This window comes from Bombina bombina, chromosome 1, assembly GCF_027579735.1.
Source record: "Bombina bombina isolate aBomBom1 chromosome 1, aBomBom1.pri, whole genome shotgun sequence".
Taxonomy (NCBI): Eukaryota; Metazoa; Chordata; class Amphibia; order Anura; family Bombinatoridae; genus Bombina; species Bombina bombina.
In genome coordinates this window covers 1,333,033,084-1,333,047,986 of record NC_069499.1, presented here as the reverse complement: position 1 = coordinate 1,333,047,986, position 14,903 = coordinate 1,333,033,084, and the positions used below count along the sequence as shown (strand labels likewise).

Below are 14,903 nucleotides of genomic sequence, written 5' to 3'. Positions count from 1 at the left end.
TTTATATCCAGTTGTATACACAGGGTACTCACATGTATAAGAGGCAATCTGTTATGCCTATGTAGACAAGCTGGATTTTTACAGCAATCCAGCTGGCTGATCCAAAGATAGAAGGGCAATGTATTGGTGTAAACGGTTCACACCCTGAATGTAGCGTAGCAGTAACCATACATAGCACTCCGAGTGAATAAAGATAAAAACATTTATTTAAAAGTATAAAAATGTAACACTCATCTTAGTGCCAAAACAGGTATGGCCAATGGAGAAACAGTGCAACGCGTTTCTCAGATAAACTGTTTCCTCGGGCATGTTTCTCATCAGTATTTTGCATCCTTATATAGGGCTACGCTACTACAAACACCTAATGCCCCACCCCTAACAATGTTGTCAACAAGGACCAATCACAAACCGTCATTTGGACAACACCCACCATGCTGCAGTAATTATTGGATTAAACTATACTAAAACATTGTTGTAAGCAGTATATGTTGAAGTGTTCAGTAGTTTCTTTAATTATTTATGTATAAAATGTTACGTAATGCATATTGCATAGTTCCTATGTTTAAAAAAACTAATTGATTGGATAAATTGTCCTTACTCGTAAATTCTGCCACCTGATTGGCCGCTATAGCCATCAATCAATAGTTCTAAAATGGGCCGTCTATGCAGCTATCTAATATGCTGAAGAAACCGTCAATCAACTGAAGTACGCGGCAAAAACTAAGCTGAACTCTATGTTAAATCTGCAGCTGGGGCAAGCTACCAATAGAATACCCGCTGACAGACAACACCTCTCTATATTTAAACTTGATTACGTATTGGCCCACCTGATGTAAACAATAGGTCCTATTGGTTCTCATATTAATAGACGGGCAATACTGTCATCGTAAGCAAAAAGAAAACAAAAAAATGAAAACATACAAAGCACTCGTAGGTGCGATAAGCATTTCTTACCCACAATCACATTGTTATCTGGCTCGTAAACACACAGAGTCTACACGCTTAAAAGGCTGCTGATATGATTTTATTAATCATTACCCACTATACGCAAGTGTATATGCTTAATAACAATAAACTTGCTAGTGTCTCTAAATATATAACGGTCATTATCCATAAATCTGTAGATCATAATCTCGATATGTCCATTAGCCTTAACCCCTATGAGTATAAAGATCATTATCCATCAGCGCATGGAATCGATCCTTATCTAAAAGCTATCCATATAATATTAGCCTTAGTGTAATAGTAACGATATGAGTGGATGTCCATAATAAGACTGGCAGAAGCTATCATAAACCAAAATTATTCTCTTTATGACTATAATAGATGTTAGGTATATGTATATAGAAAGAAATTATAAAGTGTTCTCCTTATTTTAGGATAATCTCCAAGATGAGATAATCTAACTAATGTGATATTTAGAATGCGGACCTATAGCAAGATCAAACCCTTGTGAAAAATATATATGAATGTGAAGTGATGGGGTGTGAGCACTCCTAATAATGGGATAATACACCGTGACCCAATCTCGGGATGTGGTGGTGTAATCTCAAATTCTTATGATTAGATGTATGAGCAAGAAACTAATATAATTATCATAATGATATAATATATACAATCTAAGTGATTTAATTGATGTGTAAGATCTAAGTGATTTAATTGGTGTGTGAAACTTCCAATGATAAATAATCCTAATATATGTAAATATAAAAGGATTTCTAAATAAAACATAATTTAATCATTATATAATACCTGTGGAGTGAAATTTAGCAGCAGGGTGAATGTCACCAAACTCAGGTGTACAATCAGCAACATATTAAAAAGCAAATGACTATAATAAACATACCAAATAATGCTTAATATAAGGCTAAGCTAGACAAATGCAGTTGAGTCTAACACTTCATTTAGCCCCAAAGGGAAGAGTGTTTGGAATTTGAAGATCCAATATGTCTCCCTTTGTCTAAGACGAGTGAATCTATTATAATGATGGCTAACGGGGACACTTTCTAATGGTGTAATTTTAAATTGACATCTATCTAGAATACTTTTTGCACATCTATGTCTGGACACACTATGCTTAGGTGATTTTTTAATAACATTCCTTTTATGTTCCCCCCATCTAAGTCGAACCTTTCTACAGGTGCGTCCAATATATTGGACCCCACATGCACAACTAAGTGCATATATCACATAGCTGGAATTGCAGGACAGGTGCTCCATAATGTGGTATTCTTCACCTGTCACATATGAGATTATAGATTGTGTCCCACATGTGACAACGACTATGTCCACATCTATAAGTACCATGACTGTTATGTGTGTTCCTAATACTATGATTGTGATTCTTATCTCTAGTTTTTTGGACTTTAATAGATTTTTTAGTCATCACTACCTTGCTGGGTGCCAATTTTTGTTTCAGAGTGGGCGCTCTCCTGTATACAATTTTAGGTTGAGGGGTCAGTACTTTCTTTAGTATGGGGTCTCTAAGAAGGATAGGCCAGTGCTTTCTTAACACTCTATTGACTGCCTTAAAGTTCGAATTGAATTGAGTCACAAATAAAGGTTGTCCCTGTAGACCATTATCTTCTTTCTCCTTTCTAGAATTTTTTTCACAAGAAAGTAATTCACCTCTATCCAACAATCTCGCCCTATTATAGCCATATTCAATTAATTCCTTTGGGTAACCCTTTTCTCTAAACCTATCTTTTAATATGAGGGACTGCTCATCAAACATGTCGATAGAACTGCAATTGCGCCTAATGCGGCAAAATTGACTATACGGAATGTTAGTTTTCCAGCTGTTAAAATGATTGCTGGAGTAATGTCGAAAATTGTTGCAGTCTACTGACTTAAAATAAGAAGAGGTACAAATAGTTCCATTAGCATCCCAAGTAAGTACTATGTCTAAAAATTCAATTGTTTGTGTCTGTATATTAGATGTAAAATCTATACCCATATTATTGTTATTCAAGAAATTGACAAATTCCTGCGCTTCTTCAACTGATCCCTCAAAAATAAACAATAAATCATCTATGTAACGGCCATAGAACACCAGATTGCCCCTCCACTTTGCATTGTAAATATAGTTTTCTTCAAATATCCCCATAAAGAGGTTCGCAAAGCTTGGGGCAAATATGGTGCCCATGGCCGTTCCCTTGATCTGCAAAAAATACTGATCTAAAAATTGAAATACCCTCGTTACCTTCAGTCTGAGAATCATCTTGGGCCACATTCTTAAGTGCAACAATATGATCTTTAAAGTGTATAGACATATCAGTACAAGTGGGACACATTCTGAGAGGGGGTTCCACCATGGCTTCTAAACACATTGAACAAGGATTTTCCTTAGTGTTAGACATGTTTAACAGACTAGTAGTATACACAAACAGGCTTGGAAATCACTTTAATCAAATAAAAAAAACACAATTTGAAAAAACGTTACTGTGCCTTTAAGAGATAAAAAGAGCACACAATTTTACAAAACAGTGAAAAATGCAGCAATCCTTTTGAAATTTTCACAGTATGTACCTAAAGCCTTAATAAGATTGCAACACAAGTTGCAAAACGATTAACCCCTTAATGCCCAAACCGGAGCAGCCTAAAACCAACACCCGGTTAAAATTACTACAGCACCTTGCCACAGCCTTGCTGTGGCCCTACCTGCCCTTAGGGATCAGATTTGGGGGAATATAGCTTCTGTAATGCCCTCAAACAGCAGCAGGACCCTCCATGTGAAGCAGCATGAACTTCTCTGCAATTCTAAATGCGCATCTGAGGCGCGAAATTAGGCCCCTCCCACTCTACGCCGGAGCTGTGAGGCCTAATAAATCACTCCTAAGTGAATAAAAAACAGCCATGTGGGTAATAACCCCAGAAAGAACCCAAAAGGGCTTTCAAAGTGTCTTGCAAACGATATTTCCCTTAGCTAAACAATCGATTGCCCTGAATAAGTGTCAACCAGCATAATTAGCCCTATTATGTAAGCATTCAATTCCTTACCAAGTCTGTGAACATAGCTTACCTTCCCCTCATGGGGATATTGTCTGTCTCTTCTAGCATTATCTCAGTCTTGTCTAGAAATAAATGACTGAACATACCTTATTGCAGTTCACCCTGCAAACTGTTCCCCCCAACTGAAGTTTTCTGGTACTCCTCAGTCCTGTGTGGGAACAGCAGTGGATTTTAGTTATAACATTCTAAAATCATTTTCCTCTCAGCAGAAATCTTCATCACTTTTCTGCTAGAGAGTAAATAGTACAAACCGGTACCATTTAAAATAACAAACTTTTGATTGAAGATAATAAAAACTACAATTCTAACACCACATTCACTTTACCCTCCCGAGAGAGACCCTAGTGCTTAGAGCCGGCAAAGAGAATGACTGGGGGGTGGAGCTAGAGGGGGAGCTATATGGACAGCTCTGTTCTGTGCTCTCTTTGCCACTTCCTGTAGGAAAGGAGAATATCCCACAAGTAAAGGATGAATCCGTGGACTGGATACACCTTGCAAGAGAAAAGTTAACTTTTTCACAAACTGAAATTATTTACATACCATTTGTGCAATCAAAACACAAATGATTGTAAAAGACTCTCTGAGATTCCCTTTGATAAGAAATAGACATAGGCACCACAGGAGATCGCTACAGACAATGACAGAGGTCACTGTAACGATCGGGCAATCTTCCTACATATGGTGACTGAGCTCTGATCGTTCTCCGTTACCATATGAAGACAGATGCTTGCAGCTCAAGAACAACAGCTCTCGGCTGCCGCTTCATGAATCTGCAACGTAGATCTATGAGGTACCGCATGACATACATCGACGTTGTTTGGGCGCAAGGGCTTAATATAACAGTGTTGGTTATGCAAAACTGAGGAATGGGTAACAAAAGGATTATCTTTTTAAACACGTTTTCAAGTAGACTCTCCCTTTAAAAAACACTCAACAGTTAAGAGGTTAATTACATTTAGGAAACTGTTATATGTAGTCAGCAGGTCTCCTAGAAAAAAAAGATCACATGGTCTTTTATAGTAATTTTTCTGCTTTACCGGTTTGGGTTGTACTGGAAGTTGTACATTGCCAATATCAGGAACATCCAAGGGATTCGGGTTTCTAGAAGCATCAGTCTCGACCGCAGCAAGGTTGACGCTGATTTCTTCAGAGGCTTTAATTAAAAATGATTAGTAAATAAGTCAAATCCAAAGATTAAATTTATCAAATCAAATTTACAGATATATTTTAAAGGGACATTGTACTAAAAAAATAAAAAAATATATATGAAAGCACAGCATTTACTACACATGCCAAAAAGACTAAGTATTGTTTGTTGTTTTGTACTTCTTTGACTGGCTGATAAAGACAACTGTCTATGCTTTGCTGGTGGAGGATAGATACGCCGAAGTATGAAAACAAAAACAATTTATGCTTACCTGTTAAATTAATTTCTCTTTCATGGTGGTGAGAGTCCATGATCCATTACACCTGGTAATTACTCTTCCCTGCCACTAGGAGGAGGCAAAGATTCCCAAGCCCCAAGAGCTCTATAAAACCCCTCCCACCTCAACCTAATGTATAGCAAAGTAAAAGAGGTAGGTAAAAGAAATAAGAGCAAAAAAAATAGGCGCAGGGGAAAAAAAGGTGTGCGCAAGAAAAAAAACAACTGGAAAACCCCCCAAAAAAGGATGGGATTTTGTGGACACTTACTACCATCAAAAATAAATTTCAAGTAAGCATAAATGTTTTCTTCCATTCATACAGGTGGTGATCCATTACTCCTGAGAACTAATACCCAAGCTGACAAGTCCACGAGTAATGAAACACTCATTAAAAGACCAAGAACTAAATCCGCAAATCCTAAAGAACCCAAAAAGGGCATAATGCAATGAAAAAACAGCCAACAGGCAAAAAATCATCCTGAGACAACTGCCTTAAGGACCTCTCTACCAAAGAACGCTTCAAAAAAAGCACAAGCATAAAAAATAGTAGAATGTAGTAAAAGTATGCAAAGAATACCCAGTAGGCAGATACTCATAAGACTCAAGGAAATTTGGTCAAATGAAACGTCATTCCTAAAAGGCTAAGAAATGGCAACTAATCTAGAAGAATGAGCCGTAATCCATTAAGGTGGAGACTGAACTTCCTCCAAAATAATCCTTATTGTTCAGAAGTCTCAACCATGAAGAAAAAGGAATAGCAGAAGCTTCCTACCCTTTCCATGAACTAGAAAAGAGAACAAAAAAGTAGTATTTAGTGTCAACAAAACACTTCAACCAACCCTCTAATAACATACAAAGTATGCAAAAAAAACAACAAAAACACATTTTAAGCATTAGGACACAAAGTGACAATAAAAGATACAACACTAGGCAAGTAAACAAATTTAGTCCTAAAAACTGCCTTATCCTTAAAGGGACAGTTATGTCCAAAATAAACTTTCATGATTCATATAGGGCATCTAATTTTAAGCAACTTTCAAATTTACTTTTATCACCAATTTTGCTTTGTTCTCTTGGTATTCTTAGTTGAAAGTTAAACCTAGGTAGGTTCATATGCTAATGTCTTAGACCTTGAAGGCCGCCTCTTATGTGAACACATTTTGACAGTTTTCCCCACTAGAGGGCGTTTGTTCATGTGTGTCATATAGATAACATTGAGCTCAAGCACGTAACGTTACCTAGGACTAAGCACGGATTGGCTAAAATAAAAAAAGTCTGTCAAAAGAACTGAAATAAGGGGGCAGTTTGCAGAGGCTTAGATACAAGGTAGTCAGAGGTAAAAAGTGTATTAGAACTGTGTTGGTTATGCAAAACTGGGGAATGTGTAATAAAGGGATTATATATCTTTTAAACAACAAAAATTCTGGTGTTGACTGTCCCTTTAAAGGGATATGAAACACAATTTTTTTTCTTTCATGCTTCAGATGCAATTTCTAATTTACCCCTATTATTTTTTCTTTGTTCTCTTGGTATCTTGATTTGAAATAGCAGGAATTTAAAGGGACAGTCAACACCCATGAAAACTTTATCCCATACCTTAGTTAAAAAAAAAAAAAAAAAAAAAAAAAAAGAGCCTGCACCGCATCCCATCCTGAATACCACTAACATTAGGTGTCTAATCTTCGAATGAACATTTAGTTTTCAGCAGTAGATATGGCCGCCAAACTCCCCCCACTGTTACGTAAAAGGCTTCTTCTCAAAGTCTTCAGCCAATGAGAATCAAATCCTCGGCTAGATTCTTTAGCCGCGTTCATGGAGACACTTTCTATTAGCGAGCGCACTACAATTATATAGCGCATGCGCATTAGAAATAGAACAGTGTCCCTGTGAACGAGTATTGAATTAAAACAAGAAGGGGATGGAGGAGGAGGAGTTTGGTGGCCATATCTACCGCTGAAAACTAAATGTTCATTCGAAAATTAGACACCTAACGTTAGTGGTATTTAGGATGGGATGCGGTGCAGGCTCATTTTTTGTTGTTGATCTAAAGGTATGGGATAAAGTTTTCATGGGTGTTGACTGTCCCTTTAAGCTTAGGAGCCGGCCCATTTTTTTGTTCAGCACCTGGGTATTTCTTACTGATTGGTGGCAAAAAAACAGACCTTGAGACAATGCTTGAGACGCACAGCCCACAATGCTGCAACACATAATAACAGCCTGTACATTGCTACAAAGTAATAACACGGAATGGCTTGTAATGATAGCGCTTCTGGAATTCGACAATTCAATCACTGATTATCCATGACCTGGAGAACAGACCCCAGATTGCTTGTCATACTGTCTAATAGTGTAGCCTATACTTATGTAAATATATATAAGCCTGTATAATCTTATTAACACAGACACTAGAAAACAAAAAGGTGGCACAGCTGTTACAAGTTATTGTGTAACTGATAATCACGCACAGCGCACAATGCTGCAACACATAACAGCCTGTAAAGCCTTGTGAGTGCTACCCAGTCAAAAGGAACCATAAACTGGGTTACCCGCATGTGTAGAAGTATGAATTGGTGAATGGCTCAGCAGACCCCCGATTCCCCAAGCCCGAGGAACCAGGCGCTCTAATATGGCATACGGAACAAAACTGGTCGACATGTGTCAACGAGGCCAATCCGGAGTCATCACCGGACACTGGTCTTGGTATAAGAATCCTTTGTAACCGAATCTGAAATGAGCACAGTTCAGCATCAGAATCCTCAATAACTGGATAGAGGAAATATCAATATGGACTGAAGTATTAAAACAAAAACGGCACCTCACACCCACAATGGCTGGGGCACTCACTACCTACTATGACCAGACCCCTGCAGACTAGAATATTCCCTTCGCCACATGGTCAGGAATATGTAAATGGTGAACGTACAATCAAAAAAAAAAAAAAAGCTCCCAACTAAAAGGCCCATAAACATCACACATAAGCAGGTTGAATCACATAAACATGGATTATAAACCCCCCTGCTCAATAATCCCCCTCAGGAGATATTAAATTAACCCTCGATTCCAAGATATTAACGGAGACCCATATGTCATATAGTTAGACCCGCAAGGAGTTGTAGCCTCTCGGGGAAAACATTCACATTACAGTACATTGACAATAAAGTAAAATGAAACGATCTTACAGGAATCTACGTGGTGGAACAGGAACACAGCCTTTCAAGTGTGACGAATAGTGGCATCGCCTCCGCCATGGACTTGAGAGAAGAAAGCAAGCAGCGGAGCGAAGTTAGACAACGCCGATTTCTTGAGGAGCTGTTAATATGTGTCAAGGTATATATAAAGATTAATAAATGTATATACTAAAAACAAAACTTTCCAAGATAGAAGCTTAATATCTATGGAATGCATAGGTTCAAACGGAACCCCTTGAAGAACTTTAAGAACTAAGTTTAGGCTCCATGGCGGAGCAACAGGTTTAAATACAGGCTTGATCCTGACTAAACGCCTGAACGTCTGGTACATCTGCCAGACGTTTGTGTAAAAGAATAGACAACGCAGATATCTGTCCTTTTAAGGAACTAGCTGATAATCCCTTCTCCAATCCTTCTTGGAGAAAAGACAATATTCTAGGAATCCTAATCTTACTCCATGAGTAACCCTTGGGATTCACACCAATAAAGATATTTGCGCCAAATCGTATGATAGATTTTCCTGGTGACAGGCTTTCTAGCTTGAATCAGGGTATCAATGACCGACACAGAGAAACCACGCTTTGATAAAATCAGGCGTTCAATCTCCAAGCAGAGAAATTAGATTTGGATGCTTGAACGGACCTTGGATTAGAAGGTCCTGCCTCATTGGCAGAGTCCACGGTGAAACAGATGACATGTCCCCTAGGTCTGCATACCAAGTCCTGCATGGCTACGCAGGTGCTATCAGAATCACCGAAGCTCTCTCCTGCTTGATTCTGGCAACCAGACGTGGGAGGAGAGGAAACGGTGGAAATACATAGGCCAGATTGAAGGACCAGGGCACTGCTAGAGCATCTATCAGTACCGCCTGGGGATCCCGGGACCTGGACCCGTAACAAGGAAGTTTGGCGTTCTGACGGGACGCCATCAGATCCAATTCTGGTGTGCCCTATAGCTGAGTCAGCTGGGCAAATACCTCCGGATGGAGTTCCCACTCCCCCGGATGAAAAGTCTGACGACTTAGGAAATCCGCCTCCCAGTTCTCTACCCTTGGGATATGGATTGCTGAGAGATGGCAATCCGCCCATCGGATTATTTTGGTTACCTCCATCATCTCTAGAGAACTCAGTGTTCCTCCTTGATTATTGATATAAGCTACAGTCGTGATGTTGTCCGACTGAAATCTGATGACTTTGGCCGCAGCTAGCTGAGGCCACGCCTGAAGCTCATTGAATATCGCTCTCAGTTCTAGAATGTTTATCGGGAGGAGAGTTTCCTCCCGAGACCATAAGCCCTGTGCTTTCAGGGAGTTCCAGACTGCACCCCAGCCTAGCAGGCTGGCATCTGTCGTTACTATGAGCCACTCTAGCCTGCGGAAACACATTCCCTGAGACAGGTGGTCCTGAGACAACCACCAGAGAAGAGAATCTCTGGTCTTCTGGTCCAGATGCAGTTGAGGAGATAAATCTGCATAATCCCCATTCCACTGTTTGAGCATGCATAGTTGCAGTGGTCTGAGGTGTAGGCGGGCAAAAGGAACTATGTCCATTGCCAATACCATGAGTCCGATTACCTCCATACACTGAGCCACTGATGGGCGAGGAATGGAATGAAGAGCTCGGCAAGTGGTTAAGAGTTTTGATTTTCTGACCTCCGTCAGAAATATTTTCATTTCTACCGAGTCTATCAGAGTTCCTAGGAAGGAAACTCTTGTGAGAGGGAAGAGAGAACTCTTTTTTTACGTTCACCTTCCACCCGTGAGATCTCAGAAAAGCCAACACAATGTCCGTGTGAGACATGGCTAGATGGAAAGTCGACGCCTGAATTAAGATAGTCTAGATAAGGCGCCACTGCTATGCCCCACGGTCTTAGAACCGCCAAAAGGGACCCTAGCACCTTTGTGAAAATTCTGGGAGCTGTGGCCAACCCGAAGGGAAGGGCCACAAACTGGTAATGCCTGTCCAGAAAAGCGAATCTGAGGAATTGATGATGATCTCTGTGAATAGGGATGTGTAGATACGCATCCTTTAAGTCCACGGTAGTCATATATTGATCCTCCTGGATCAAGGGTAGAATAGCCCAAATAATCTCCATCTTGAATGATGGTACTTTGAGGAATTTGTTTAGAATTTTGAGATCCAAGATTGGTCTGAAAGTTCCCTCTTTTTTGGGAACCACAAACAGGTTTGAGTAAAACCCTAGCCCTTGTTCCGCTTTTGGAACTGGGCGGATCACTCACTCATGGTATGTAGGTCTTCCACACAGCGTAAGAAAGCCTCTCGCTTTGACTGGTTTGCAGACAATTGAGAAATGTGAAATCTCCCCATGGGGGGGGGGGGGAGGAGTCTTTGAAGTCCAGAAGATATCCCTGGGACACAATTTCCAAAGCCCAGGAATCGTGAACATCTCTTGCCCAGGCCTGAGCGAAGAGAGAGAGTCTGCCCCCTACTAGATCTGGTCCCGGATCGGGGGCTACCCCTTTATGCTGTCTTAGAGGCAGCTGCAGGCTTCTTGGCCTGCTTACCCTTGTTCCAAGCCTGGTTAGGTCTCCAGACTGACTTGGATTGGGCAAAATTCCCCTCTTGCTTTGCAGCAGGGGAAGCTGAAGCGGGACCACCCTTTAAGTTCCGAAAGGAACGAAAATGATTTTGTTTGGTCCTCATTTTATTTGTTTTATCCTGAGGGAGGGCATGGCCTTTTCCTCCAGTGATGTCTGAAATAATCTCTTTCAGTTCAGGCCCGAATAGGGTCTTTCCTTTGAAAGGGATGTTCAAACGTTTAGATTTTGATGATACATCAGCAGACTAGGACTTAAGCCATACCGCCCTGCGTGCTAAAATGTCAAAACCTGAAATCTTTGCCGCTAATTTAGCCAGTTGGAAAGCGGCATCTGTAATGAAAGAATTAGTCAACTTAAGGGCCTTAATTCTATCCACAATATCCTCTAATGGAGTCTCCATCTGAAGAGCCTCTTCTAGAGCCTCGAACCAGAAAGCAGCTGCAGTAGTTACAGGAACAATGCACACAATAGGTTGGAGAAGAAAACCTTGATGAACAAAAATTTTCTTCAGGAGACCCTCTAATTTTTTATCCATAGGATCTTTGAAAGCACAACTGTCTTCGATAGGTATAGTTGTACGCTTAGAGAGAGTAGAAATAGCTCCCTCCACCTTAGGAACCATCTGCCACGAGTCCCGCATGGTGTCAGATATGGGAAACATTTTCTTAAAAACAGGAGGGGGAGCGAACGGAATACCTGGTCTATCCCACTCCTTAGAAACAATATGCACAATCCTCTTAGGGACTGGAAAAACATCAGTGTAAACAGGAACCTCTAAGTATTTGTCCATTTTACACAATTTCTCTGGAACCACTATAGGGTCACAATCATCTAGAGTCGCTAATACCTCCCTGAGCAATAAGCGGAGGTGTTAAAGCTTAAATTTAAAGGCCGTCATATCAGAATCTGTCTGAGGGAGCGTCTTTCCTGAATCAGAAATTTCTCCCTCGGATAACAAATCCCTTACCCCTACTTCAGAACATTGTGAGGGTATATCGGATACGGCTACTAAAGCGTCAGACGGCTCAGCATTTGTTCTTAACCCAGAGCTGTCACGCTTTCCTTGTAAACCAGGCAGTTTAGATAAAACCTCTGTGAGAGTTGTATTCATAACTGTGGCCATGTCTTGTAAAGTAAATGAATTCGACGCACTAGAGGTACTTGGCATCACTTGTGCGGGCGTTACTGGTTGTGACACTTGGGGAGAGCTAGATGGCAAACCCTCGTTTCCTTCTGTCTGAGAATCATCTATTGCTATATTTTTAAGTACTAAAATATGCTCTTTATAATTTATAGACATATCAGTGCAAGTGGGACACATTCTAAGAGGGGGTTGCACAATGGCTTCTAAACACATTGAACAAGGATTTTCCTTGATGTCAGACATGTTAAACAGGCTAGTAATGAAACAAGCAAGCATGGAAAACACTTTAATCAAAGCAAATAATATTTAGAAAAAAAACGGTACTGTGCCGTTAAGAGAAAAAAAGATGCACAAACTCTGCAAAACAGTGTAAAAATGCAGTAAACTTTACGAAATTTTTACAGTAGCATCATAAAGCTTTAGTAAGATTGCACAGCTAGACAAATAAACGATTAACCCTTTAATGTAAAAACCGGATTGACAAAACGTCAAAAACCGGTAAAAACACGTTCAGCACCTTGCCACAGATCTGCTGTGGCGCCTACCTGCCCTTTAGGAAAGATTTGTGGGGAAAAAAAAACTTCTTTAAGCCCTCAAACACAGCAGGACCCTCTGGAGAAGCAGCTGGATGTCTATGAGTAAAAGAAACTGCGCAACTGAGGCGGGAAAATAGGCCCCTCCCACCTCACTCGATGTTATGGGGCCTAAAAGAAACACACCAGAGTGTTTCCAAACTAGCCATGTGGGTTGATAACCCTTAAGTAAGCCACAATGATCCCTTAAAGTCCCTCAAAAAACATTATGTTTGCAATAAAAAAATGTTTTTTCCTAACAGTGTCACCAGTAACCAATGAGCCCTTTATGCAAGCTGGGATTCCTACTAAGTGTCTGAATACAGCTTACCCTTCCCTCATGGGGATATTGCCAGCCTTTTTCTAGAATTATCACAGTCTGTCTAGAAAAAAAACATAATTTATGCTTACCTGATAAATTTATTTATCTTGTAGTGTAGTCAGTCCATGGGTCATCCATTACTTATGGAATATATCTCTTCCTAACAGGAAGCTGCAAGAGGATCACCCAGCAGAGCTTGCTACATAGCTCCTCCCCTCACATGTCATATTCAGTCATTCGACCAAAGCAGACGAGAAAGGAGAAACCATAGGGTGCAGTGGTGACTGGAGTTTAATTAAAATTTAGGTCTGCCTTAAAGACGGGGCGGGCCGTGGACTGACTACACTACAAGAGAAATAAATTTATCAGGTAAGCATAAATTATGTTTTCTCTTGTTAAGTGTAGTCAGTCCACGGGTCATCCATTACTTATGGAATACCAATACCAAAGCTAAAGTACACGGATGAAGGGAGGGACAATATCCTAGGAATCCTAACCTTACTCCATGAGTAACTCTTGGATTCGCACCAATATAAATATTTACGCCATATCTTATGGTAAATTTTTCTGGTAACAGGCTTCCTAGCCTGTATTAAGGTATCAATAACCGACTCCGAGAAGCCACGCTTTGATAGAATCAAGCGTTCAATCTCCATGCAGTCAGCCTCAGAGAAATTAGATTTGGATGGTTGAAAGGACCCTGAATTAGAAGGTCCTGTCTCAGAGGTAGAGACCACGGTGGACAGGACGACATGTCCACTAGGTCTGCATACCAGGTCCTGCGTGGCCACGCAGGCGCTATCAGAATCACCGAAGCTCTCTCCTGTTTGATCTTGGCAATCAAACAAGGAAGCATCGGGAATGGTGGAAACACATAAGCCATGTTGAAGACCCAAGGGGCTGTCAGAGCATCTATCAGCACCACTCCCGGGTCCCTGGACCTGGATCCGTAACAAGGAAGCTTGGCGTTCTGGCGAGACGCCATGAGATCCAGATCTGGTTTGCCCCAACGAAGAATCAGTTGAGCAAAGACCTCCGGATGAAGTTCCCACTCCCCCGGATGAAAAGTCTGGCGACTTAGAAAATCCGCCTCCCAGTTCTCTACGCCTGGGATGTAAATCGCTGACAGGTGGCAAGAGTGAGACTCTGCCCAGCGAATTATCTTTGAGACTTCCAACATCGCTAGGGAACTTCTGGTTCCCCCTTGATGGTTGATGTAAGCCACAGTCGTGATGTTGTCCGACTGAAATCTGATGAACCTCAGAGTTGCTAACTGAGGCCAAGCTAGGAGAGCATTGAATATTGCTCTTAATTCCAGAATATTTATTGGGAGGAGTTTCTCCTCCTGAGTCCATAATCCCTGAGCTTTCAGGGAGTTCCAGACTGCGCCCCAGCCTAGAAGGCTGGCGTCTGTTGTTACAATCGTCCAATCTGGCCTGCGAAAGGTCATCCCCTTGGACAGATGTGGCCGAGAGAGCCACCATAGAAGAGAATCTCTGGTCTCTTGATCCAGACTTAGTAGGGGGGACAAATCTGAGTAATCCCCGTTCCACTGACTTAGCATGCACAATTGCAGCGGTCTGAGATGCAGGCGCGCAAATGGTACTATGTCCATTGCCGCTACCATTAAGCCGATTACTTCCATGCACTGAGCTACTGACGGGTGTGGAATGGAATGAAGG

At 40.9% G+C, this 14,903-nt stretch overlaps 1 protein-coding gene across 1 annotated transcript in view; it reads right to left on the bottom strand.

Annotated features, from left to right (window-relative positions):
• RFWD3 (ring finger and WD repeat domain 3) overlaps positions 1-14,903 on the bottom strand; it is a 245,495-nt gene that overhangs the window by 152,933 nt on the left and 77,659 nt on the right. Inside the window, exon 4 of the mRNA XM_053719462.1 lies at positions 5,049-5,164. Within this exon, the coding sequence (XP_053575437.1) occupies positions 5,049-5,164 (116 nt within the window). The remainder of the gene's footprint in view (positions 1-5,048; positions 5,165-14,903) is intronic.